This window comes from Myotis lucifugus, unplaced genomic scaffold, assembly GCF_000147115.1.
Source record: "Myotis lucifugus unplaced genomic scaffold, Myoluc2.0 scaffold_37, whole genome shotgun sequence".
Classification (NCBI taxonomy): domain Eukaryota; kingdom Metazoa; phylum Chordata; class Mammalia; order Chiroptera; family Vespertilionidae; genus Myotis; species Myotis lucifugus.
Window position 1 is genome coordinate 1,361,302 of NW_005871085.1, and position 25,754 is coordinate 1,387,055.

Genomic DNA, 25,754 nt, shown 5'->3' on the forward strand with positions numbered 1-25,754 from the left:
CACACTTTGTAGATATCGTTTCTGTATTTGTTTCCTTTGTTAGGCTGTGATCCCCTAAGAACAGAGGAAATATATGTCTCCAGTGTTAGTGATTTTTACAGCTTACAATAGGTATCAGTAAATGTTTGCAGAATCAGTCAGGTCAAAGGGAATATGATAAGATGAAAGAAACAGTAAACATTTGGTCAGATAAATTTGTTCTAAACCCCTCTAATAAAAGACAGAATTACTAGGAGACAGTTTAATTAGGTATGTACCAGTACATATGGGAGCACTACAAAACTATAAGACTCACAAGCAGCCAGGCAATTGAGGCTAAGGAGAGGGATAGAGATAGGGGTCTTCAAAAGGGAGAAAAGCAATTCACAGGAAGGTGGGAATAGATGTTTGCTGTGCCATGCAGATAAGCCTCTTAGATATAAAGTTATCTTTGGTAACAATTCTCTTACTGGTACAGGCCACCTTTCTAATTTCCTTTAGGCAGTTAGGAGGATGTAAAAAGCTTTTGCTGACTCTGCTGGGTCTTTATTGACTTCAGCTCAAAATAATTCACAAACTAAATTGGCACATTCTACAGTGGCTTGTTCTAAACCTCCTCAATGCTGAGTAGATGGAGTTGCAGTAGTCTAGTTGGTAAAATGGTAATGGTCTGGGCTAGGAATGTGTACATAAATGAGAAAGTTCTCTAGAAAATTAGAGTGGTATCAGGTTTCAAAACACATACCTGTAATTGTCTGTAGTACTATCATTTTACCAATTTAATTTGACAGATATTTGTTCTGTAGATACTGTGTCAGGCATTATGCTTGGGTGCTGTGGGGTATACTAAGAAAAATGAGATATGATAAAGACACAATTCTAGCACAAAGGTAAAGTATGTATGGAAAGTATTATAAGAAAGACATAAAATATCATTGTGTGCAGAGGAAGGAGAGACTATTTTACTGGGACTATCTGGGAAGGTTTCATGGGTTATGTGGTTTGACTTTCAGATCAAGTCAGGCAGGGCAAGGTAGAACAACATTTAGTATTTAGTATTGAGTGCCATGAGCAGGTACAATTCTGGGTGCTGGGGCAACAGCAATTAAGAAAACAGACATTCTCTGCTCCCATGAAGTTTTTCTGATGAGGGGTGGGGTGAGTAGTGAAGCATGAAATAAAAAGCCTTGGTAAAGATATGATATAGAGATGGAAAAGTATCAGGATTGGGTAGTTCATTTTGTCTGTTTGAGTTTTCCCTTTTTCACGATAATTTGCATAAGTCATGCCATTCATTGAGAGACCGTGAGTGAGAGCACACCTCTTACTTTGTAAGCATAGAGCTGTGTTAGGGAATAGAGGCAGACCCATACTCTCCTTATGAAGCTTTCACTTAAGCAGGAAAGATAAACTGATATGGTAGGGTGACAGTGTTCCTCAGTATTATTAATAGTTCCCCATTCATTCTCAAAATGGTATTTAGATGATAAATAATGTGGTTACCCTGAAGATAAGGGTCTTGAGAACTGTGGGACCATAAAGCAGAGAAGTAAAATTTAGTCTAGGAGATTCAGGAAAAGTTTCCTTGAAAAACTGATATCTCAGTGAAGACCTGTTAAATGAATAGAAATGGCAGGTAATGAGGGTGATTGACAGTGTGAAAGAGTAAGCTGAACTTATGTGTGGAAAACTAGTGGTTAAAAAGCGTTCCCAACATTTAAAGGAACCGACAGGTTAATATGGCTGTAACATAGAGTTCAAGAAAGACAATACATTTTTTAATGTTTTTAAAAAAATCGATTTCAGAGGGAGGAAGGGAGAGAGATAGAAACATCAATGATGAGAGAGAATCATCGATTGGTAGCCTCCTGCATGCCCCCCACCGGGGATCAAGCCCAAAACTCAAACTGTGACCTCCTTGAGGGGAGGGGGGCACCTCTGTAACCACATGTTGGTGTGGGACCAGCCTGTTTCGCATCTCCACACCTCCTACAAGTCTTTTTTTATTTTTATTTTGTCATTTTTAAAAATTGATTTTAGAGAGAGGAAGGGGAAGCCAGTGAGAAAGAGAAACATTGATTTGATGTTCCACTTATTTATGCGTTCATTGGTTGAGCCTTGTATGTGCCCTTACTGGGATATTGAACCCACAACATTGGCATATGGGGACGATGCTCTAACCCAGTGGTTCTCAACCTTCCTAATGCCGCGACCCTTTAATACAGTTCCTCATGTTGTGGTGGTCCCCAATTTCATTGTTACAAATTGAACATAATTAAAGCATAGTGATTAATCACAAAAACAATATGTAATTATATATGTGTTTTCCGATGGTCTTAGGCGACCCCAGTGAAAGGGTCGTTCTACCTCCAAAGGGCTCGCCACCCACAGGTTGAGAACCGCTGCTCTAACCAATTGAGCTATCTGGCCAGGGCTTTTCCTACCAGTCTTGATGTGACTTCTTTTTTATATCCTTAGTTATAAGACTTAGAGCTAGATTTCAGGCAGTTCTGAATGATGGTTGCTCTGTAGTTTTAATTGTAATTTAGATGTGCTTGTGAGAGGATGTGAGTACCACATTTACCAGTATCTACTCTTCCATCTTGACTGAAAGCTTGACCTTCTGCATTTTGCTTTTTAATTTGGCCTTGTCTGTTCAGTTCAACCAGAAGATATATTGATTATTTATTAATTGAGTAAATGATATTTATTAAGTATTTATTAATGAATAATAATAAATGTCATTGTTATCTATAATAATAAAAGTGTAATATGCTAATTAGACCGGATGTCTGGAAGGACGGAGCTAGGGCTGCAAGGGAAGCCCGGGTCCTGGGTGCCGGAGGGAAGCCTGGTGCCGGCAGCCGGGGGAAGGAAGGCCTACTCTGGCATGAATTTTGTGCATCGGGCCTCTAGTGAATAATAATAAGTATTCATAAATGAACAGAAATGGCAGATAATGAGGGTGATTGACAGTGTGAAAGAGTAAGCTGAACTTTCGTGTGGAAGACTAGATTAGTGGTTAAAAAGTAGCCTATCTACTGGAAGCTGCTTAGGATAGTAAAAAAGCAAAATTAGCTTGATATTGCCTATGAGTGTTTTGTTTTGTTTTAAGATTGGCAAGCAATTATACTATTCCAAGGGAAACTGGTGTCAAGAATAGAAGAAAGGCTTTGAGAATGAGCACCACATTAGTGCATGTTGATAATCATAAAAAACATATTCTTTGTTCATTTCTTTTGATTGCCCCTTCCCCCTTTTTAAAACTTAATCATGTGTCTTGGCTATTGTGCAATGTTATTCATTGCCTATAGCAATGGTTCTCAACCTTCCTAATGCTGCGACCCTTTAATACAGTTCTTCATGTTGTGGTGACCCCCAACCATAAAATTATTTTCGTTGCTACTTCATAACTATAATTTTGCTACTGTTATGAATTGTAATGTAAATATCTGATATGCAGGATGTATTTTCATTGTTACAAATTGAACATAATTAAAGCATAGTGATTAATCACAAAAATAATATGTAATTATGTATGTGTTTTCCGATGGTCTTAGGTGACCCCTAAGGGGGGGTTGAGAACCGCCGGCCAATAGGAACCTGTTATGCTAAAGTAGTGGTTCTCAGTGTGTGAGGCCCTTTGAGGGGATCCACAAGGTCAAAACTATGTTCACATTAATACTAAGATGTTCCTTGCCTTTTTCACTCATTAATTTTTCCAGAGATTACATGACCTATGATTTTGTTATAGATTGGATGCTGAGGCAGATATGAGAATCTAATGGTTTTCCAGTAAGCCAGTTATTACAGCAATTTTTTTAAAAACTCTTTTTGTTTTGGAGACTATATTTTTCATACAAAACAATATTTATGTTAACATGCAATGCATTTATTATTATGCATTTTAAATGAATAAATTTTGTGTCAATTTTAATTTCTAATAGGTAAATATCAATAGGTATAGCTCACATAAACAAAAGCTCTTTGGGATCCTCAATAACTTTTTAGTTTAAAGAGGTCCTGCTACCAAAAAGTTTGAAAGTATTGTGTTAAAGGAAGATTTCATGCCTATCCCAGGAGACATTTCTTTTGAGAAAGGAAAAGATAACTGTCATGATTTGAGTTCCCCCAGAGGTAGATAAGGATTGATCACAGGTAGTTTGCGGGTTGATTCTAGGAAAGTGGGGCAATTATCAAGTCAGTTACTATTGTGAGCACTTGGAGCTCAATCCCCCTGGGAACTCTGGGAGGCAGTTTAGAACTGTGGGGCAATGAGCTGGTATATTTATTTATCATCTCTTCCCCCTCATTGAGTGAGTGATGCTGCTAAGGACATTAGCTTTTTTGCACTTCTGGCCTGCCCTCCACAAAGCCAAAGCATGCTCCCCAACTGAAAAAAAGCCATTAGGCAGAGAGTTACAAATGTTTGTAGTAAACAGCCTTCAGAGTGTAGAAATGAAACTAGAGGGAAGATAGTTGTGTTCTGACAGTGTTTGCTATATGCCTTGCTTTTTCTATTGGTGGAGTGTATATGTGTGTTATCAGATCTGTGTGTACCCTTGTTTTTTTATTTTTCACAGACTTCTACATTTTCATAGCCTTTGGCCTAGTTATTAAATTGGATCCCACCCCCACCCCAAACATAGGAAATCCTTTAAAAAACAAACACCTTTTTGTCTTTTCAAGGTGTGTATGGGCATATCTGTTCTTCTTAAATTAGAAGGTGCGTCTTTTAGAATATGTAATTTCTTGTAATTCAAAGACTTTTCTTCCTGGTCACTGCTTAGTGTTTGACTAAGTGCCTCATTCAAATTTTAAAATAACTTAAGTGGACAAATTTATTACTGTTAAGGAAGTAGTTATAAGGGCTGTATGTAGCTATTGCTATGGGTTGCAAAGTCTCCTGTTTCTGTTGTATGCTTAGCACAGGTAAAGTGCTTTGAAAGAATTATAAATAGGAAATAATCCCCCTGCTAGAAATGTAAGATTTCTGATCAGCTGGCTGGTAGGAAAAGGAAAAGGAAGTTATTTTTAAAACCCTTTACATTGTATTATATTTTATCAGCATTTAATGATCTGAAGTGCCTCTGTTAGTTTAAGAACATAGTAAAATTATGAGCAAAACCAAGTTATGTTACAAAGTCATGAGGTATCACTTTTATTTTAAGTATAAGATTTAGGGGAAATACTTATAGCCTGGAAGTTAGGAGATCTAGTTTTAAAGTTATTTGTTATAACTTAGATGTTTAATTTTTCTGGCCATAGTTTCTTTATATGTAAATATGAGTGGATTGCTAGCTATATAGGTCTGGGAATCTCTCTTCTGAAATTCCACAAGTACAAAGGCTCTGAGGTAGAAACATACTTGGCATGAAGACAAGAGGCCACTGTGAATAGACTAGTACAGTGGTCGGCAAACCGCGGCTCACGAGCCACATGTGGCTCTTTGGCCCCTTCAGTGTGGCTCTTCCACAAAATACCACGTGCGGGTGCGCATGTACAGTGCGATTGAAACTTCGTGGCCCATGCGCAGAAGTCGGTATTTTGTGGAAGAGCCACACTCAAAGGGCCAAAGAGCCGCATGTGGCTCGCGAGCCGCAGTTTGCTGACCATTGGACTAGTATGTGTGAGGAGGGAAGAGTAATAGGACTTGACATTAGAGAAGTAAGCAGTAGGAGCAGGAGGAAGATTGTGTAGGGCCTTTTATGCCATTGTAAAGGACTTGGGCTTTATATTGAGGGAGGTGGAAAGCCATTGGAGAGACATAAGCAAAGTAGTGACATAATGTGATTTACATTTTAACAAGATTACTTTTTTTTTTTTAAATATTTTTTTCTTGGAGATTACTTTAGATGCTGTGTGGGGTAGAAGCAGGGAGAGCAAGGGGAAATTGCTGTGGACAGTTTTGCTTAAATCTTCTAACACATTGTGTAGGCATTATTTGAGGAGTTAAAGGCCAGATACTTATATAAACTTACTGTCGTAAACATATTGACCCTGTAAAGAACACATAATCTCCAATTTTCCAGCTTTTATTGGAACAAAGATGGGAGGATACACATTTTTTCTTTTAGTGTGTGTTATAGTTCAAAGATGATTACAAGTTTAATCAGGAAGATAATGGGAGGATGGATGGATAAATAGAAAAGAGAATATTCTTCTAGGCAGAATACTCTGCATTTTGCTGTATGTTTGAGATTATTGTCTTTGTGCTATTTGTGTCTCAGTTTTTTCCATTATTATTCAGAGTGTTTTTTTGTGGATTAAATGATGCCCCACTGTGTGCTTTCCTTCTCTGAGGCTGAGTCTGAGTGAGTGTTAAAGGTATAAGTGAGCAAAGGAAGGAATGCAAACTACATTCTACTCTTAGAACTCGCAGAGTGGAAAAAGCATGTATTTCAAATTGGCAAACGTGTACTGGGTGTACATGGGTGGGAGGCACTACATGTTGCCTCCAAAAGATATGTGTAAATAGAATTTTCTGGGAATTTTCAAGTTAAGAGAAATCCTATTAAATTAGAAATGTAGACCAGGGAGTTTTCTTTCCATGAGAGGTCATTTTTATTTTTATGAATGGGTAGGATTTAGTTTTCTTTTTTTAAACAATACTTAGAGATAGTTTATGTACAGTTAATGGAATATTTAAAGCTTATAATTTGAGGAGTTTTGATATGTGAAATTATCACCATTGTCAAATGAACATTTCCATCATTCCCCAACTTTTCTCATGTCCTTTAGTAATTTATGCCTTCTTCCATTCTTATCCCAGGCAGTCCTGATCTGGGGAGAATTGACATCTTAGCAGTATTGATTATTCCAAGCTATGAAAACATAAACATACTATCTCTCCATTCATGAGGTCTATAATTCCTCTGAGGAATGTTTTTAGTTTTCAGTGTAGAGAACTTGGATGTTTCCATTAGACTTAATCCTGAATATTTTGTTTTTGGATGCTATATACTTTTTAAAAAAATAATTTTCGAAATGCCTGCTGCTAGTATATAAAAATGTAATTGATTTTTTTATATTAACCTTGTATTCTATAATCACTTAGTTCTAGTAGTTGTTTTGAAGATGCCTTGGGAGTTTCTATATAAACATTTATCACCTGCAAATAGACAGTTTTTCTGTCCCTCATTTTCCTCTCCCCTGTGTCTTCCCACAGTGACTAGACTCTCCAGTACAGTGTTGAATAGGAGTGGTGAAGTGGGCATCCTTGCCTTTTTTTCATTCATAAGGGAAAAGTGTTTAGTGCCAGGGGTCCTCAAACTACGGCCCGCGGGCCACATGCAAATACAAATATTGTATTTGTTCCCGTTTTGTTTTTTTACTTCAAAATAAGATATGTGCAGTGTGCATAGGAATTTGTTCATAGTGGTTTTTTTTAAACTATAGTCCGGCCCTCCAGTGGTCTGAGGGACAGTGAACTGGCCCCCTGTTTAAAAAGTTTGAGGACCCCTGGTTTAGTCTTTCACCCCTAAGTATGACATAAGCTGTGGGGCTTCTGTAGATGCTCTTTTTCAGATTGAGCACATTCTTTAATACCTAGTTTGAGGTATACCTAAAAAGCCAATTGATAAATTAGAATACTAAAATATATCTAAATCTAAAAGGGTGGAAGAAAGGATAAAAACATAGAGATGAAAAAGAAAACAATTTAGATCCAAATCTAACAGTACCAACAATTACATAAATGCTAATGGTCTAAACATGCCAGTAAAACAGCAGAGATTGTTAAAGATGCTAAAAAAGCAGACTCAGCTAAATGCGGCCTACAAGAGTCATGACTTCAGATACAGATGAGTTGAAAGTAATGCATGGAAAAATATATGCCATACAAATAGTAAGCATAAGGGTGCAGTGACTATATTAACCAGTTAACTACCATGTGTCCAAAACGGAAACCATCCCCACACACCAAGATATTTTGAATTTAATTTAAAAAATCAATTTGCAATGAATATTATAAAAATAAATATATTACTCACAATTCGGGTGTTCTTGAATATTTTCCGCTGAAAATTCTCACGAAAAATGATTATAAAGTTGGTCAGGGCTGCTACTTAGGGAAAACATTTCTTTTTTATAGATGTGGGTGGTGGGTGGGGGAGGTCTGCCACTTGCATCTACAGATGCTTATGGCGTACAATGGGTTAATGTCATATAAAACAGACTTTAAAATATATATATATATTTTATTGATTTTCTACAGAGAGGAAGGGAGAGGGATAGAGAGTTAGAAACATCGATGAGAGAGAAACATCGATCAGCTGCCTCCTGCACACTCCCCACTGGGGATGTTCCTGCAACCAAGGTACGTGCCCTTGACTGGAATCGAACCCGGGACCCTTGAGTCCACAGGCCGATGCTCTGTCCACTGAGCCAAACCAGTCAGGGCTAAAACAGACTTTTTGAGACAGTATATCACAAATTTAAAAACATTTGATAAAGGAATTATTGATGAAGACATAGCAATTGTAAATGGGAATGTGACTAACAACTGAGCTTCAAAATACATGAAGCAAAGCTAATAAATAAAAATCAGTAGGTGCTGTGACTCAGTGTCCCATGAACCAGGAGGTCATGATGGTTTGAATCCCGGTCCAGGCAATTGCCCAGGTTGCCGGCTTGATCCCCCAGTAGGGGGCGTGCAGGAGACAGCTGATCAATGATTCTCTCTCATTGATGTTTCTATCACTCTCTCCTTTTCCCTTCCTCTTTCTAAAATCAATTTTAAAAAATTAAAGAACATTGGAATACATTATCATATGCCTTGATCTAATTGATATTAGAGAACACTATACCAAACAACTATAGAATACCTATTTTTTTTTTCAAGTACACACAGACATTCACCAAGATATAGCACATGTTGAGTTACAAAACCAGTCTTAATAAATATGTAAAGGTTGAGCAATTTGCACGAAATCACACAACATAGGTTTGTTTCCTCCTACCAGTAGGGATTAGTGAGAATTAAATAGTGAAACAGTAGTCTGGACTGCGATGATTCAGTTGAAGTAGAGGAACATGAGATTTGTAACTTTCTAAAGTAATGTTACGTTAATTTAGGTATAGCTAAGTTGGCTGGCACCAAAATTGAGGCATATTTGTAGTTCTTCTACTGGTATTTCTGAAGCCCTTTTCAATTTTCACCTCACTCTCAATGTATACCCAGCACCTACTAGTTGTAAGTGCTAGATTCTACCTTCTAGGGTGACCTTTGTCTTTCCCTTTCTCATTTCATTCAAGAAGCCTGTTCCCTACCTTTGTAGATTATCAGATGAAAAAAATTTATGCTGAGGAATTAAGTGATGAGTAGATTAATCTTAGAAATGTGTCTCAGTGAAGTTGCTCTTTCTCATCCAATATATTTTAAAAATAAATGTTCGATTGGGTCATGTGTGGGACAAATATTTTTTGCCAGAGAGGGAATGTCCATAGAACTAACATCATAGCCACAAATTGTTAATATCTGTCCTTCTTTAACTTTCAGCATTGAAGTTGAAAACTCTTGAGGGCTCACCAAAGCAGTAAAAACTGTCTATTGAGAGAGAGAAAGAGAGAGGGGAGGGGAACGGAGGGAGAAGGAGAAGGGAGAGAAGAGAGAGAAAAGGAGAGAGAGAGGGGTGGAGGAAGAGAAGAGAGAGAGGGGGCGGGGAGGGAGAGAGGAGTTGTCACAATATCCAAAATTTTAAATGTAGAAAACCATCTATATTGATTTTCACATTCATCCTGGTTTCATAAACAGTGTATATGAAGTTGCGATATTTAGGATATTGTTCGATTGCACTAACAAAGGAAGAAAAAAACCCGGAGAGGCTTAAACCAGAGAGGTTTTATTTCTCTCAGGTAAAAGTCCAAGCTGATAGTGGATCAGATGGATAACCAGCTCTGTTCCACAAGATCATCTGGATGTCCATGTTTCTTCTACTCTTGTCTTTCCATTGTTCCTTAGTTATTTAAGTTCATTTTCAGAAAGTACAAAACTGAATGCTGGAGAATTTGATGACATACCTTCAAATTGTATTAAAGTTGCTGGATATATAAGCTAATAATTATTTATTTTGTTCTTGTATTTTAGGCCTCAACTCCATATAGCATAGATTCAGATTCTTTGGGAATGGAGTGTATTATTTCGGGAAGTGCCTCTCCAACTCTGGCAATCAACACTGTGACTAACAAAGTAATTACATTTTAAAAACCACTTTTGAAATGTCATTGAGTAATACATTTAATTTGCCTTTATAATAACAATAGAATTTTATATGGTTGAATTTAAAGATGATATAAATTTGTCAGCTTGAAAGCTGAATCTACAGTGTTCTTCTACAAATTAGAAGAAAATATTTCTCTGGAGAAATTGGAAGATGCTTATTGGGAAGTTCTATATGAAATTCTTGATATTGCCAGTTCTCATTGGTAGAATTTTTGAGTCAACATTTTATTGTATCAGTTTGTTTCAAAATCATTGACTACCCCTCTAAATATATGAAAAAAAGATTGTCAAATTCCCAGAGAGTCAACAAATCAAAATAAATAATTTAGACAAACTCATAAAGTTCATTGGAATGGTGATCAACCTGTTTTAAGATGTTTGAGTTTACTAACATACCCAGAAAATAGTATGTGGTAGTTTGCTGCATTTTTCTTTTTCCTTTTTGAAACAAAGAGTAAAAACTTTGTGCCAACTCATTAGCTATGTAGTGGGATACAGATGTCTCTTCTTTACAAGGTAATTATTAAATCTTATATCTCAAAACCCTAAAAAGGCTCTGGAGGTTCATGAAGTAACTCAGTCATATGTGTGCATCTGTTTCCTCCCTTACTAGACCATAAGCACCTTGAAGCCATACATTTCTCACACTCATGCTCATATTCTTTTAGTCTTGCTATCACCATCTTCTCTCTGGTGCTACACTTGTTCTTTCTTTATCTCCGTCTGTCACTCTTCCACTCACTCATGACATGCATAAACACATATAGTACATGTACACAGCGCACTAATTTAGTATACATAGGAATTTTTATTTGTAGAAAGATGAATAAACAGAAGACATTATATAATCAGAGAGACTAATCAGATTTCCAACTTAGAAAGGAAACTAGCAGCTGAGATGTAATGATTTTTCCCCAAATATCAATCTATGGAATAATTTCATCAGAATCACTTAGGAGAGGTGTGTGGGGGTGGGGCGGGGAGGATGGAATTCCCAGATTCCATTATAGGCCTATCAAATAAGTTACTATCCTTGTGGATAGGGCCCAGGAAACTGTACTTTCAAAAATCATCCCTAATGATACCCAGCTAGACTTGAGAATTTCTGGTAAAGCAGATGGGTTGGAATCAGAAATATCCAATACTGGTCTTTGCAATAGTCCAAGTAGGAGATAGTGAGGCCTAAACATAGATAGTTGTGGCTACTAGGAAACAATTAGGAAATAGTAATTCTAGGTCTTCATGACTAAATAATATGGGAATCAAAGTAGCTGCAGTTTTGGGACTTTGGCTTCCAGATATGATTGAATAACTAGAATCAATTTAACCCTTCTGCCTGTCTATATAAAAATACCACCCCCACCAAAAAGAGGGGGGAGGCATTGGAGAACGAAACAACCAAGACTTCATCATCCAGGATCCCAGAAAAAAGGGAAACACATTGAGATTAGTCCTGCAAATTTTCCCTTGAGACATTTCCCAATTCTCAGTGTATGACATAGAGGCTAAATAGAAAGCAGCCTAGAGCAGTCATTGAGCTAGGGAGAGAAAAACAAGTTTGGGGCTACCAAACAGTCAGGGTTTGAGGCTAAGATCCTGAGAAATCTCAGAAGTAAGCTAATGTTTTTGCAAGCAACATCCACTTAAGACATCTGCTAACTCCTAACCTGCATGTGCTTGGGCTCAGACAAATAGATTTTTTCACTAGCCAGAATTCAGCAACCTTACAGAGAAGGGGTAGACAAAAATTATAGTTTGTGGACCTTTAAAATGGAGTGGGCCATCTTAAACACCCAGGCTTCCAAGTTGATACGTCAGAAGGGTTATGTTCTGTGAGTAAGAGCAAATCAAAATAGACCAGGCTCAAATTTGTTATTAGAATGGTATGCTAATATTCTTCTACTTGCCAAAAAAAAAAAAGAAAGAAAAAAAAAATCTTTTTGTAAGATGACATCACCCCTAGCTTTTGCAAGTTTTCATAAGTAAGGTCTCACCTTCAATCAAAATTTCTAGACACTTCAGGACAAAGGACCAAATAATTCAATACCAAGAGAGGGGGGAACAATGTAAACATCCACAAGTGATCTAGATAATGATTTTTAAAAAACTAATATGTCCAAGAATATAGATGAATTACAGAAAATTTATTAGAGAATTGCAATCAGTATGGAACCATGAAGAGGAAACTATAGAGCTAAAATGAAATAATAACTGAGCCCGCCGGCATTGCTCAGTGGTTGGGTGTGGACCTAAGAACCAGGAGATCATGGTTTGATTCCTAGTTAGGGCACATGCCCAGGTCCCCAGTAGGGGGCATGTGGGAGGCAGCCGATCAGTGATTCTCTTCCTTCATTGATGTTTCTATCTCTCTCTCCCTCTCCTTTCCTCTCTGAAATCAATAAAAAAAAATATTTTTAGAAAATCAGAGGAAAAAAAAAAACTAGGCAACTTCAAAGGAGCACAAATCAAGGCGGTGCCTTTTAACTACTGGGTATTCTTCACTGCCACACACTTCGGATTTTTATTAAAAACTAGGGGCCCAGTGCATGAATTCGTGCACCTTGAAAGGAACTGTGGGCCACGAGGCTATGGTGGGCACGGGCGGTCTTGGCCCATCCTCTGCGCCCCCATTCGGCCCCTTACGCCGCAGCCCCCGATCCTCTGCTGGCAGCCCCTTTCCCACTGCTCATATGCGCTGATGGTGCTGTCCCCAGCCCTGCTTGCACCCACTGACGGCGCAGAGCGATTGGATTGGGGCAGGCATGGAGCAATTGGGGCTGGCGCCAGCAGCAGGTGTGAGCGGGGCCGGCGCTGTCACTGGGTGCGAGTGGCGGCTGCTGCCCCAATCGCCCCTTAGGAGCAGGGGGAGGTGGAGAAGTCCTCAGGGGTGATTGGGGCCATCAGCTGCTACTCGCACCAGCTGACAGTGCCCAGCGATTGGGACTGGCGCCGTGCACCGGCAACGGGTACAGGCGTGGCCGGCCCACTCACCCCTCAGGAGCAGAGGGGGGTAGAGAAACCCTGAGGGGTGATCGGGGCTGGCGCTGGCAGTGGGTGTGAGCGCCAGGTGGGACCCCTGCTCGTGGGAGCAAAGACTTTTCAGTAACCACCAGAGGCTCGCCTCTATGACAGTGACCAGTGCCCCACTTTGGTCTGGTGCCCCCGCTCACCTGCTCCACCATCACGCCGCAGCTGATGCCAGCCATGTTCCGCGCGTCCCCTGGTGGTCAGCGCACGTCATAGTGACCGGTTGTTGTTCCGCCGTTAGGTCTATTTGTATCTTAGCCTTTTATTATATAGGATACTGGAATAGAGTTATATAAATGTGATCTCTCAAAATGTCTTACTGTACTGTATGCACCATGCGGATATGTTGGACAAAGGGATGATTCACCTCCCAGATGGGACAGAGCAGGACAGCTCAAGGTTTCATCGTGCTACTCACAACAATGCGCAATTTAAAACTCATGAATTGTTTACTTCTGGAATTCTCCATTTAATATTTTTGGGCTGTGGTTGTCTGTGGGTAACTGAAACTGGTTAAGGGGGGACTTCTGTACTCTTCTTCCTTATTAGTTTCTAGACACATAATTGTTCCCTGCTGATATGAATTTGAATATGGGACAGTTTTGTTTTGCCTTAAGTGTAGAAGCATATATGCCTAGTTTTCAACATATTCAGACTTTTTTGGCAAATGTTTGTGAGCATTGAGCATGACTGCTTTTTGCACAGACAGAAAAATAGTATAGCCCAATTGGGTATTAAATTCAGCAAATATTTATTAATTGTATACTGAGCAGAAAGCATTATACTGTGTATGATTACTTATTGGTGACTCTAGTAATAGATAAGAAAAATGATAAAAATTAGTGAGACTGTAAAGCCAGTGTATTAATTTTTCCCACAGAAGTGAGACCGTAGAAAGGAAAGTTAGTAGTGGCATCTGAATAGAACCTTGAAGGAAGACTAGTTAGGCTACTTTTAAAATCTTTTTTGTTTATTTCTAGTTTAAAATTATGCTTATTATTAACAAACTTGAGCATTGTAAAAATACATACTATCTGTGATAAAGTCTTCAGGAATACCCAGCTCCTACTAGTTAACCGTTGTTAACAGTGTGATAACAATGTTAACAATGTCTAATGCATATATACAGGGTGGGAAATAGTAGGTTTACAGTTATGAGTATATGAAACAGTTTATTCTTGTATTATTGCTTATTAATTATTGTATAATTTTCCATATGAACAACTATAAACCTACTTTTGCCCACTATATATTAGCATATTATTATTATTACTTTAAAAAATTAGATTATATACCTATGATTTTACAAATGTGTTAGATAGTTGAGTGTCCAATTTTCAGTATTATAAACATTGATATCTGATTTTTTAAAATTCTGTTTTTTTGTGTTCTTTTTTTGATGCCTAAGATTATGATAGAGAACAGGAGTTTTGCTAAAGCTTGAATAAAAATAAATTTATGCATTGTAGAAATATTTAAAGTCTACTGTAATCCCCTTACCAAAAGTTGATGAACTAATTGTACCTGATAGTAAATTGAATTTATGTATCTCTGGATAGGATATGTCCTATAGTTTGAGAGTAAATTATTTCATAGTGAACATAGAGTTAGCAGTGAAGCGCATGGAATTGGGGTAGGTAGGCACCAAAGAAAAGACCACTAACATTTTATTTTTATTCCATATTCCAGCTAGTTGTACTTTTGTAGAGTTGCTTTAAAAATACTCTTTATAGTAGGAACTACTTACTCAAATGTTGCTTTTCTTTTCAATCTAGGTAACATTGTACAACACTGATCAGGATGGTAGTGATAGTCCACGCAGTAGCCTTAACAACAGTCTCTCAGACCAGAGTTTGGCATCTGTTAATTTGAATAGTGTTGGAAGTGTGCATAGTTATACACCGGTAAGTCTTGATGAGGTTAACTTCTTTGTTGAGTACTCATTTAATGCTTAACACTAAACCAAACATAATTGAAATGCTAATAAAAAACGAAGATGTATATTTTTCACTGATCAATTCATTAGCTTAGATAAGTCGAGCAGATTTCTACCTTGATAGTGTTTTAATTGGGTACTTGTATTTTACCAAGTTAGATACAAATATATGATTGTGTACTATGTTATATATGTTGGTTTATGTGTTCTGTGTCCAAGTGATGAGCAATTGGAATAGAAGAAAGATTATACCTCAGTCTAGCATAGCTATATTTGAGTCCTTGGTAAAAGCCTAGAGGATGTTTGTGTATATCACCTTATTTTTCAGCTGCAGATTTGAGAAGAGGATTCTATAAACCTCAAAGGTTAGAATGAACCTGGCACCAAATTCTTAACCAGTCTTGTATTTCAATTTTTGTCTGGAAAACAAAGCTGTGCAATTAAGGGACCTGTGTGAGTGTTCTTGCTCCTGTGCTGATTTGGTTACCTATTATATAAGTACATGGCCCTTGAGTTATCTGATACTTCTTTTCTAATCATCTGGCAATTATCCTCACCAGTAGACAGAACAGAGTCTAAGAGCCATCCACCGCACTTTCTTGGTATAAATTTGATGGTAGCAGATCACTCACAAGGATGAGTAAATACGTAAAAACTTATACAGGACAAAGATGTAAAATGGGGATGGGGGTGGGGACTGAAATAAGAAAATAACACAAGGAAAACAACTCAGAGCAGAATTAAAATTCTATTGAATGTAGGTAAAAAGAAACGTGATTCTGTAAAACTGTTATCAATGCTCTGGGGAAAAGGGGAATTAAAATAGTATTCTCCCGTAATGCAGAAGAAGCAGATAAAGAAAGAATAGTTATGTGAAAGAAGAGAATAGATATGGAGAACTGAGAATTATAAGTATCCCTGAAGAAGATCTAGAATAGTTGGTACAGAAGCAATCTTTAGAAGAAAACAGAGATTAAAAGGGCTTCTGAGTTCTTGGAAAAGTTAATGGGGAAAAAAGCCTATAACCTTAACACATCATGACAGATTTTAAAATTTCAGAAGTAATCATTCATATAAATACTCTGTGAGAACAGAAATAGGATACATTCAAAGAAACACAAACCATACTTCTTTTCCTAATACTAAATGCCAGAAAATAATGGAATACTTTATGCAGAATTTTAGTTAATAGGTTTGGGATTATAAATATTAATGTCCAGCCAAATTCTCATTCATATGTGAAGCTAAAAGAAAGACATTATAGAGAGCTTACAAAACATTCTATCCTTGCTTTCATGTGCTCTTACTGAAGAAAAAAAAATTTTTTTTATAGCTGATCAAGAGGTGAATTAAAGCACTCTGTAATGAGAAAGTCATGATATTAAAGGACTATTTGGAGTATTGAAGCAAACTGTGCAAAGATTTAATGATTTTAAGTAGCTTTGAAAATAATTTAAATATAGAAAATCTTGAAACCAAAAGAAATTAAAGAGCACAGAGTGCCTATATTATATCAAAAAATATAATAAGGAAAAAACTTAAAAACATTTATAGAACTAAGAGAGAAGTAAGAACAGACATGTCTGTTATAACAGTACGCCTAAGAAGGTTTAACTTCTCTGTTAAAAGAAAGACATTGTAGACGGCTTTTTTTCATTTAACAACAAGATATCAAGCTGATCATCAAGTACTCCTTAAACAATAGTACATTGTCAGCTGCTGGTTGAGTTATCACATATCCATAGATTGAGCTTATAAGGACATAGAGATCCCAGATGCGTTGAGACAGTTTCATTCTTCATACAGACAGTATAAGCCGCATCAGTATGGTGTCACATCCCATTGGACAACCCCTAATTAGAGGAGCCAGATGACAGACTACATATATGGTGGGTCACTATAAGTAGAAGAACAAATGCTATACTGCAGCTAAGCAGTTGTATAACTTGTAGCTGTGCCCTACAGGAATAAAGTGGAAAGTCCCCTGTCTCACTGGAAACAGGGAGACAGATGAGAAACTGTCTCTGAGCAACTTGCTGCAAGATGGCAAGGTCGACAAGAAACTGCCCCATAGCTGCCTCCGGCAAGATAGGATGGTTGATGGGAATTTGCTCCTCATAAGACCAGTCATCATCCCCTGTTTCAGGATAATCACATTGTTCACTAAATAAATGGTGGTTTACCACTCCTTGATATAGTCTTTAAGAGATACAGCTGATCTTTTTCCTTTTTCTTTTCTAGTTGTGCTACCTTCAAAGATAATTTTTATTTTGTACATGTTTCTGGTGCTTTTTCAACCTCTTGCATAGCACAAGCCCTTGATCTACATAGAGGTTGGGGCAAAAGTAGGTTTATAGTTGTGAATATACGAGACAGTTTATACTTGTATTATTATTTATTAACTAGGGGCCCAGTGCACGAATTCGTGCACCTTGAAAGGAACTGTGGGCCTCGAGGCTGTGGTGGGCACAGGGGCGGTCTCAGCCCATCCTCCACGCCCCCATCTGACCCCTTCCGCCGCAGCCCCCGGTCCCGTGTCTGCCGGCAGGCCCACTCCTGCCGTTCACATGCGCTGATGGCGCCGGCCCCGCTTGCATCTGCTGATGGAGCGCAGCTATTGGGGCCGATGCCAGCAGCAGGTGCAAGTGGCAGCTGCTGCCCCGATTGCCCCTTAGGAGCAGGGGGAAGTGGAGAAGCCCTGGGGGGCAATCTGGGCCGGCATCAGGAGCCAGCAGCGGGTACGAGCAGTTGCTCTGGCATTAGCAGCAGGTGCTCGCACCAGGCGGGACTGTGGTGCACTGAGCAAAGAATTTTCAGTAACCATCAGAGGTTTGCCCTGATGACAGCGACCAGAGCCCTGCCTTGGTCTGGTGCCCCTGCTCACCTGCTCCACCATCCCACCATGGCCGGTTCCCACCATGTACCGCGCTCTGCCGACGCCCGCCATGTTCCGCGCGCACACCCTGGTGGTCAGCACATGTCATAGCAACAAGTTGTTTAGTTCCCCCGTTTGGTCTGTTTGCATATTAGGGTTTTATATAGAGAGAATAGATTATTGTATTATTTCCCATACGAACAACTGTAAATCTACCTTTGCCACAACCTGTATTTTGTTTTTCTCAGAATCTCCTTTGTCATTTATCCTTCATTTTTCATTTCCCCTCAGTTTCATTTCATTTAATAAAACACTTTTCCCTAGAAATGATGACTTAGATGTGTTAAAGTTTCTTGCTGTTTTGGGCAGTGCCACAAAAACTGATCATAGTACTCACAGTATTTAAATTTAAATGTTTAAATATTAATTGAATAAATGAATAAGAAATGTTAGTAGTTTCATAATATAGTGTTTGAGATGAAATTGTTTTTATAGAAATCAAATGAAGATGCTACAGAAACTGTCCAGGCTTATTAGTTCATCACATACTTGTATTGGGAAAGTCATTTATCTTCTTTGAACTTTCTCCTCTCCTGTGAAATATGGAGGTTGGATTAAATACCTATGGTTCTTCAAGATCCAGGTTAACAATTTTGTGGTCTGTACTTTATGCACACCCCCAACTTAAACAGAGGATGGAAAAGCCACAGATGGGGAAATAAATATTTCCTTTGGATTCTGAAAACTTTTAATATTTTCAGTGATGTATTTTACATAACAAATCAATTCTGATATAGAGCTACTAAATTAGTAGTATTCTCTTTTAATGATAGGTGACTAATCATCCAGAACCAGTCTCTCAGTCATTAACTCCCCAGCAGCAGCCACAGTACAACCTTCCAGAAAGAGACAAACAACTACAATTCTCAGAATATAATTTTGAAGATCTCAGTGCCTCATTTCGGAGCCTTTATAAGTCAGTTTTTGAGCAGTCACTTAGTCAGCAAGGTGAGTTTTGTGTTTTTTTTAATACTTTTTGTAAAGTAAATTCTTATTATAAAATGTTCTCTTAAGAATTGTTTTCACATAGCAGCTGTTATATTTCCTTGATCTTAGAACATTATCATCATGATCAGGATTGAATGCTCTTTGTGCCTTTACTATGCTCTGTGTATATTTATATCATAGCACAAGAATGGCAGATAAATTTCATCTTGCCTGCCTACTTCACTTGATCTAGTGGTGTCCTAGAGCTGTGTTGAATCTGGTACTGCATCTGTGCCATCTGGGAAAGACTACCATGGCTAATTAGTGATGTCTGCCATGGGAATCATTTTAGTGGTAAATGTTGTACCACAGAGTAGATGTGCCTTGCCTTTCTGTTCTGACTGGTATTAGCAAAGAGATAAGTATTAGCACCAAATTTGTACTTTCACGTATGGCACTTACAAGTGAACACATTGCTTAGTGTTATGCTCTGGGTCCTTGTTTTATACAACATATTTAAATCAGATTTAAACGCCAAAAGTGATTTTGGTTGAGATTCAGTATTATATCAACTAAAAGCTGCTATTATGTGTTACTCTGCCTTTAGTTGCTGGTTTAATTTTAGTCAGTCATGTGATAGGATCAAGATGACACATTGTCTTTTCCCCAAAGAACACTAGTCACACATTGTTGGGAACTCTACTGTTGAAATATTTCCTAGTTTATTTGACAGATTATTTATAACTCAGAGATTTTACCTATTTACAGCAGTGAACAAAATCCTTTAGACAAAAATCCCGATCTCTATAGAGTTTACATTTTAATACATGTGATTGTCAGATATTATGGTGAAAGTTAATGTTATATACAAGTATTACATATATCAATGGATATCAATAGCTTGTATAGGAAATTTGTTTTTCTGGCTAAAGGAAGAATCGTGTATTCTTTTAAATTTTGTCTTATATTCTCTATCTATAAAAGTACAAAAAGAACTAATATAAGATTTTGCTAAGCAGACCCGACCTTGGTGGTCATAATAGAAAATTACTAACTTTGAAATAACAATGGTGAAGATTTCTGAAGCCCATAATGCTATTTCAATCAAACAAACAAAAGAGCATTGATAGGAATTCTGGGTTCTAGTCCTGGTTCTACCATAAAGTCAACTGACTTAATGCCACCTCTCTAGAACTCAGCATCCCTGTATGTAAAACAAATAAGACTAGATTACATGATTGGTTTTTAAATTGTTCTCTTTGGAGTCCTTGGCTTTTGTGAAGGTCTTGGGGAGTTAAAGTGTGCAGATGAAGAGGGAGACCTTCCCTGACCTCAAAAAAGGAAACTTTACATTTATCAGTTTTACATATTGGGCTTTTGAAAGATACTTTGTTTCATTTGATTTAAAAATAATTTGGGATTGAAAATGTTGGTATGGATCATATCTGGATTGTCACTTAAAATGCTAGGACTTTATTGGACATAGATAATGAAATCACTGCTTTCTTTCATTTTACTGTAATACTATAGATTCCATATAAATGACAGTTTTCCAGGCCAAGGCAAGAACTTTAACTCTTGTACCTATAAAATCTTAATGTACTAAGTTTTAAGATTATCTTACCATGTACTCTAATACAATTTTACCGTTAATACTATTGACTATTAAGTATGAATACTTTTATTTTTAAAAAGTAAGTGAGAATATTTCTATTTTGCTTAAAAAGCTTGATTCTTTTATTGACTGACACTATGTTGCAGTATTCTATTTTTCATTTAGTAACTTTTTTTTTGTATTTGGTTCAGCAAGACATGGTATTAGCCATACTTGCAATAGATTTATTAAAATGTGTGTCCACTTGCATACCAAACATACATTTTGTTTAACATTAGGCACTTCTGGCATCATCATCATCATAAAAGCTAGCATTTACTGAGCTCATCCTGCAGCCTGCACTTGCATTATGGCATTTTATCCTCACAACTCTATGAAGTAGATACTATTACCATGCCATTTATAATTGAGGTAATTGTGAGTTGGAACGGTTAATAACTTTCCAGAGTTTCCAAGTGCAGTGCAGAGACTTTACTTTCTGGTGCTATAAAATATGTAGTCTTAACCCCTAAACTGTGTCTCAAGAATGTTCCATAAAAGTAATGAAAAAGAATAATGGAGATGGCTGTTTTGTTTTGCTTAGTCTTTATTTGTCTTTTAAGACTCAGCTCAGATACTGCCTTTTCAGGGAAGACTTCTCTATATCTCCAGCTCCTTTCTACCTGAATAGGCAAGAAACAAAGTTCCTGTATCCCCACTAATGTTATTGGACATAATCTCTTATTTTAAAAATTATGTTTTGATTGATTTCAGAGAGAGGAAGGAGGAAAGGGAGAAAAAGAAATAGAAACATCAGTGATGAGAGAAAACCATCAATTGCCTGCCTCTTGCATGCCCCCTATCAGGCCTAAACCTGGGCATGTTCCCTGACCCGGAATGTTCTCCTGGTTCATGGGTCAACACTCAATCACTGAGCCACACGGATTGGGCATGGACATAATCTCTTGAAGTGTTTCTCTTCTACAGACTCTAGTACAGTGGTTCTCAACCTGTGGGTCGTGACCCCCTTGGGGGTCGAACGACCCTTTCACAGGGGTCGCCTAAATACATCTTGCATATCAGATATTTACATTACGATTCATAACAGTAGCAAAATTACAGTTATTAAGTAGCAAGGAAATTAATTTTATGGTTGGGGGTCACCACACATGAGGAACTGTATTAAAGGGTTGCGGCATTAGGAAGGTTGAGAACCACTGCTCTAGTAGAAGAGCATAAGTAACAGGAGCATGGTAACTAGAGCATAAGCTACTCAAGGGCAAGGAATGATGTTTCTTACTATTCTCAGTTATAGAGCCCAATGGATGGTGGATGTTCTATCAACACATCTTTTTCTCCCGCCAAGGGGCTTTTTATTGGCTTTCAAAGCCATCAACACTTGTTAAACTGAAACAAAGTTGCCTTTTGACAACTTATGCCTTTGCTCTCTAATGTTACAAACCTTTGTTCTAAAATATAACTACAATCTGACCATAAGTAAGCTTGCTTTTTCTGACTTTTTAGGTTTGATGAACATCCCTTCTGAATCTTCCCAGCAGTCCCATACTTCGTGTTCCTATCAGCACTCTCCTAGCAGTACAGTGAGCTCTCACCCACACGGCAACCAAAGCAACCTGTCAAACAGTCATGGCAGTGGCCTCAATACCACAGGCAGTAATTCGGTTGCACAAGTCTCGCTGTCCCACCCCCAGATACACACACAGCCGTCTCCACATCCACCCCATCGACCACATGGTTTACCACAGCATCCGCAGCGTCCTCAGCATCCAACATCGCACCCACAACAACACAGCCAGCTCCAGTCCCCTCATCCCCAGCACCCTTCTCCACAACAACACAGCCAGCTCCAGTCCCCTCATCCCCACCACCCCTCTCCACATCAACACATGCAGCATCATTCGAACCATCAGCATCAGACGTTAACACATCAGGCACCCCCAACCCCACAACAAGTATCCTGTAATTCTGGTAAGTTTTTGTCTCCTGACTCTGTTTGGCTAATTGTGAATTAAGATCTATCTGTTCTTTGTTATCTGGGACTTACCTGTATTTACGACCAACTCTCTCTTCATCTGTCTCCTTTTGTGTTTCCTTGCTCTAATCCTGTATTTGTAACTCATTTAGTGCATAGATTGAACTGGAGATTTTCTTGATTAAAATGTATTGTGGCAATATAGGCAAATTCAGCAACTCTTGCAGGTTTCATGGTTTTATCTCTTGTTCTTTTGGAAAATAAGTGTTTTTGTGAGTATAATTGACCCTTTAACAGTGCAAGGGTTAGGAACTTTAACCAGTTGAAAATCTGTGTATGACTTTTGACTTCCCAGTCATCCCTCAGACTGCATAGGGGGTTGGTTCCAGGACCCCCTTGGTATACCAAAATCCATGGATGCTTAAGTCCCTTATATAAAATGGTGTAGAACAGTGTATACAGTTGGCTCTCCATGACTGCCGATTCCCAACTAGGGATTGAAAATACTATCGATTGTATGTTTATTGAAAATAATCAGCATGTGAGCAGACCCACACAGTTTAAACCTGTGTTGTTCAAGGGTCAGCTGTATTTGAAAGAAGAATGGAATGCACAGTCTGCAGTCTCTTAGGATTCAGTGATATAGAAGAGAGAACATACATAGATTTGAATCCTCATTATGACTCTTAGGACTTCAGGTGCATTTCTTAACTTCTTTTAGTCATGTTTTCTCATCTATAAAAATAAAGTACACTGCCATACAGTGTTGTTATAAGCATCATATTGAGAATACAAATAAGAAATGCCTAGTCCTTGTATTTAAGTATTCAGTGAATATCTCCACTATTTCTTTCTTTGCTTAATTCCTGCCAGGTAGCTCATTTTGAAATGGTATTTTGCAAAGGAAGAAAGCATTTTTCATATCCTGATGTTTTGAAAATCCGTTACTCTTCAGATAGGTCTTGATGGTTTCTGGTGAGATGCTTAACTGACATGACATTGCTTATAGACCAAGCAGTCTTTGCACTGAAGAACTCCAAGGGGTGCCACAGATAGAGACTACAAGGTGAATGGGGCCCTGGGAGTTGTGCAAAGTACAGGTCCTTTTCTTGTCTTGCCTGGTTGTCCAATTACCAATCATATCACTGATGAGATTTTTTATCCTGGTGGGACAATTGCTAAGTGCTAGACAGTGTAGTTCTTATTCACCAATTAAAAATTGACCATTGTTTCAGGCAGTTAAACTAATGTCAGGGAAATGAGCTGGGTAGTGCATACTGTCTCTTATATTCTGATTTTGCTTTATATCTTAAATTTTTCTAAAACCATCTTGTTATTTACAATGTGGAAAAATAATATGTTTTTTGAGGGGTGTTAAATGATATAAGGTAAAAAATGCATACCAGAGTATTTGGAATTTAGTGAGTTTCCTTTAACAATTTATTTTGTTTTCTGTTACTAATTCTAAGTAGAATAAAATCTAGAATAAAATTGAAAATTGGGTATAGTTCCTGCTTTGATGGTCTATCTTATAAAACATCTTGAAGTTATTTTTAGATCTTTAAGTCTAATGATTGCCAGGGGAGAAAAAAGTACAATTATAGCTGAAAGCAACCTATGATGTGCCCTTAATGGCCTGTTATCCCAGTGGCAGCTTACCAGAGGATGAAAATAGACTTCTACCTTGTGAGTTAGGAAAGATTGTGGCTGTGATAATAGTCTCTTTGAATTATAAATTTCTCATTTATAAGATGGGAATAATAAGCACGTTGTCTTTTACAGGAAAGGAATGGAGGGAACTTAGTTGTTTGAGTGCTTGTTATGTGCAAGGCAAGTTAGATACATTATCTCATATTCTCTTAAAACAAGGGTAGATTACCACATTCGATAGGAGAAGTGTAAGTCAAAGAAGTTAATCAATTTGCTCAAGATCATACTGCTAATAAGTAGTGGACCTGGAATTTATATCCTGGCCCATCAGAGTTCAGAGCCTGTAATACCAGTTATTCTAAAAGGATTAAAATAAACATTTACTGAGTGGGTAGGGATTTGCTCAGCCACTCTCTCTGCAGAGATTGCTTTATTTTGTGTTGCCAAGTCAGCATTTATTATAGGATCTGAAAGTCAGATAGACTTGAATGTTTGTGGCTCACTTGAGGCATTAATTTAATCCCCCCCCCAACAAATTTCTTTCTGACTTATGAGTTGCCTGAGGGTAGGGTCATGTTGTCTCTGGTTCATTGTTTATTTTATTTTGAAATCCATAATTGGCAGAATTTTGTAAACAAGTAGCCAGTAGTTGATACAGTTATCTGTGATGTAGCAAAAAATTCTTTTTATTCGTTCGTTCTTCTATCCAGGGGTGATCCTGAAAACAGAGTAATTTGGACAGCAAGCACAGAATTTGCTACCTTGACAGGAGAACTGTTGAGGCATTTCTCACTCTTAAGGTTGCTTTGTAAGAAATATCTCTTGCTGTACAATCTAATTTACCTCCCTTAGTCAGTGCTTTTTAAGTCGAACTGCACATTGCTTCTAAATGTGTACCTGCCTTTAAGTTATAAAGAACGTACCTCTGAAGGTCACAACAAGACAGGAAAATGAACTTTATATTGGGGGAAATACTGATTTGTATGACTTGTCTTACCTGGTCATCATTTGTACTGTACAAATGTAAAGAGCAGTTACCAAGATTGACAGTTTTCAAGTGCCATCATGGGTTGCTTTCTAGAGCTTATAAGCCCTGGGTTCAAGTCTTCGATTTATTATAGTGACCTTGACCACTCTGGGTTCAGTTTTTTTTTTTCCATCTGTAAAATAGAGAGAAATGATAGCCTTCCTACCTGTCTCACAGAGCAGATTGCCCCAATACATGATGTAATTTGTTTGTAAAACTGGATAGGGATCTGCCAATGTCAGGAATAAGGTCAACTCATTGTTTCCCCTTACCATATACTTCAAACTTTCACTATCCAAGATTCATAGTATTGTCAATATTATTTTTATAGGTGTTTCAAATGATTGGTTTGCAACACTTGATATGCTAAAAGAAAGCTGTCGAATTGCTAGCAGTGTTAATTGGTCAGATGTAGACCTTTCACAGTTCCAAGGTGAGTATTAGTTCTTTTTGACATATAACCA

General features: G+C 37.8%; 1 protein-coding gene across 4 annotated transcripts in view; it reads left to right on the plus strand.

Moving 5' to 3' along the window:
* FOXJ3 (forkhead box J3) overlaps window positions 1–25,754 on the plus strand; it is a 127,522-nt gene that overhangs the window by 88,916 nt on the left and 12,852 nt on the right. For 3 of the 4 annotated variants that reach the window (XM_006087237.3, XM_023752696.1, XM_014454500.2), the window contains 5 exons: window positions 10,067–10,168; window positions 15,004–15,132; window positions 18,873–19,047; window positions 22,145–22,609; window positions 25,622–25,723. In XM_006087237.3, the coding sequence (XP_006087299.1) occupies window positions 10,067–10,168; window positions 15,004–15,132; window positions 18,873–19,047; window positions 22,145–22,609; window positions 25,622–25,723 (973 nt within the window). The remainder of the gene's footprint in view (window positions 1–10,066; window positions 10,169–15,003; window positions 15,133–18,872; window positions 19,048–22,144; window positions 22,610–25,621; window positions 25,724–25,754) is intronic. The other variant, XM_014454499.2, reaches the window with a different exon arrangement.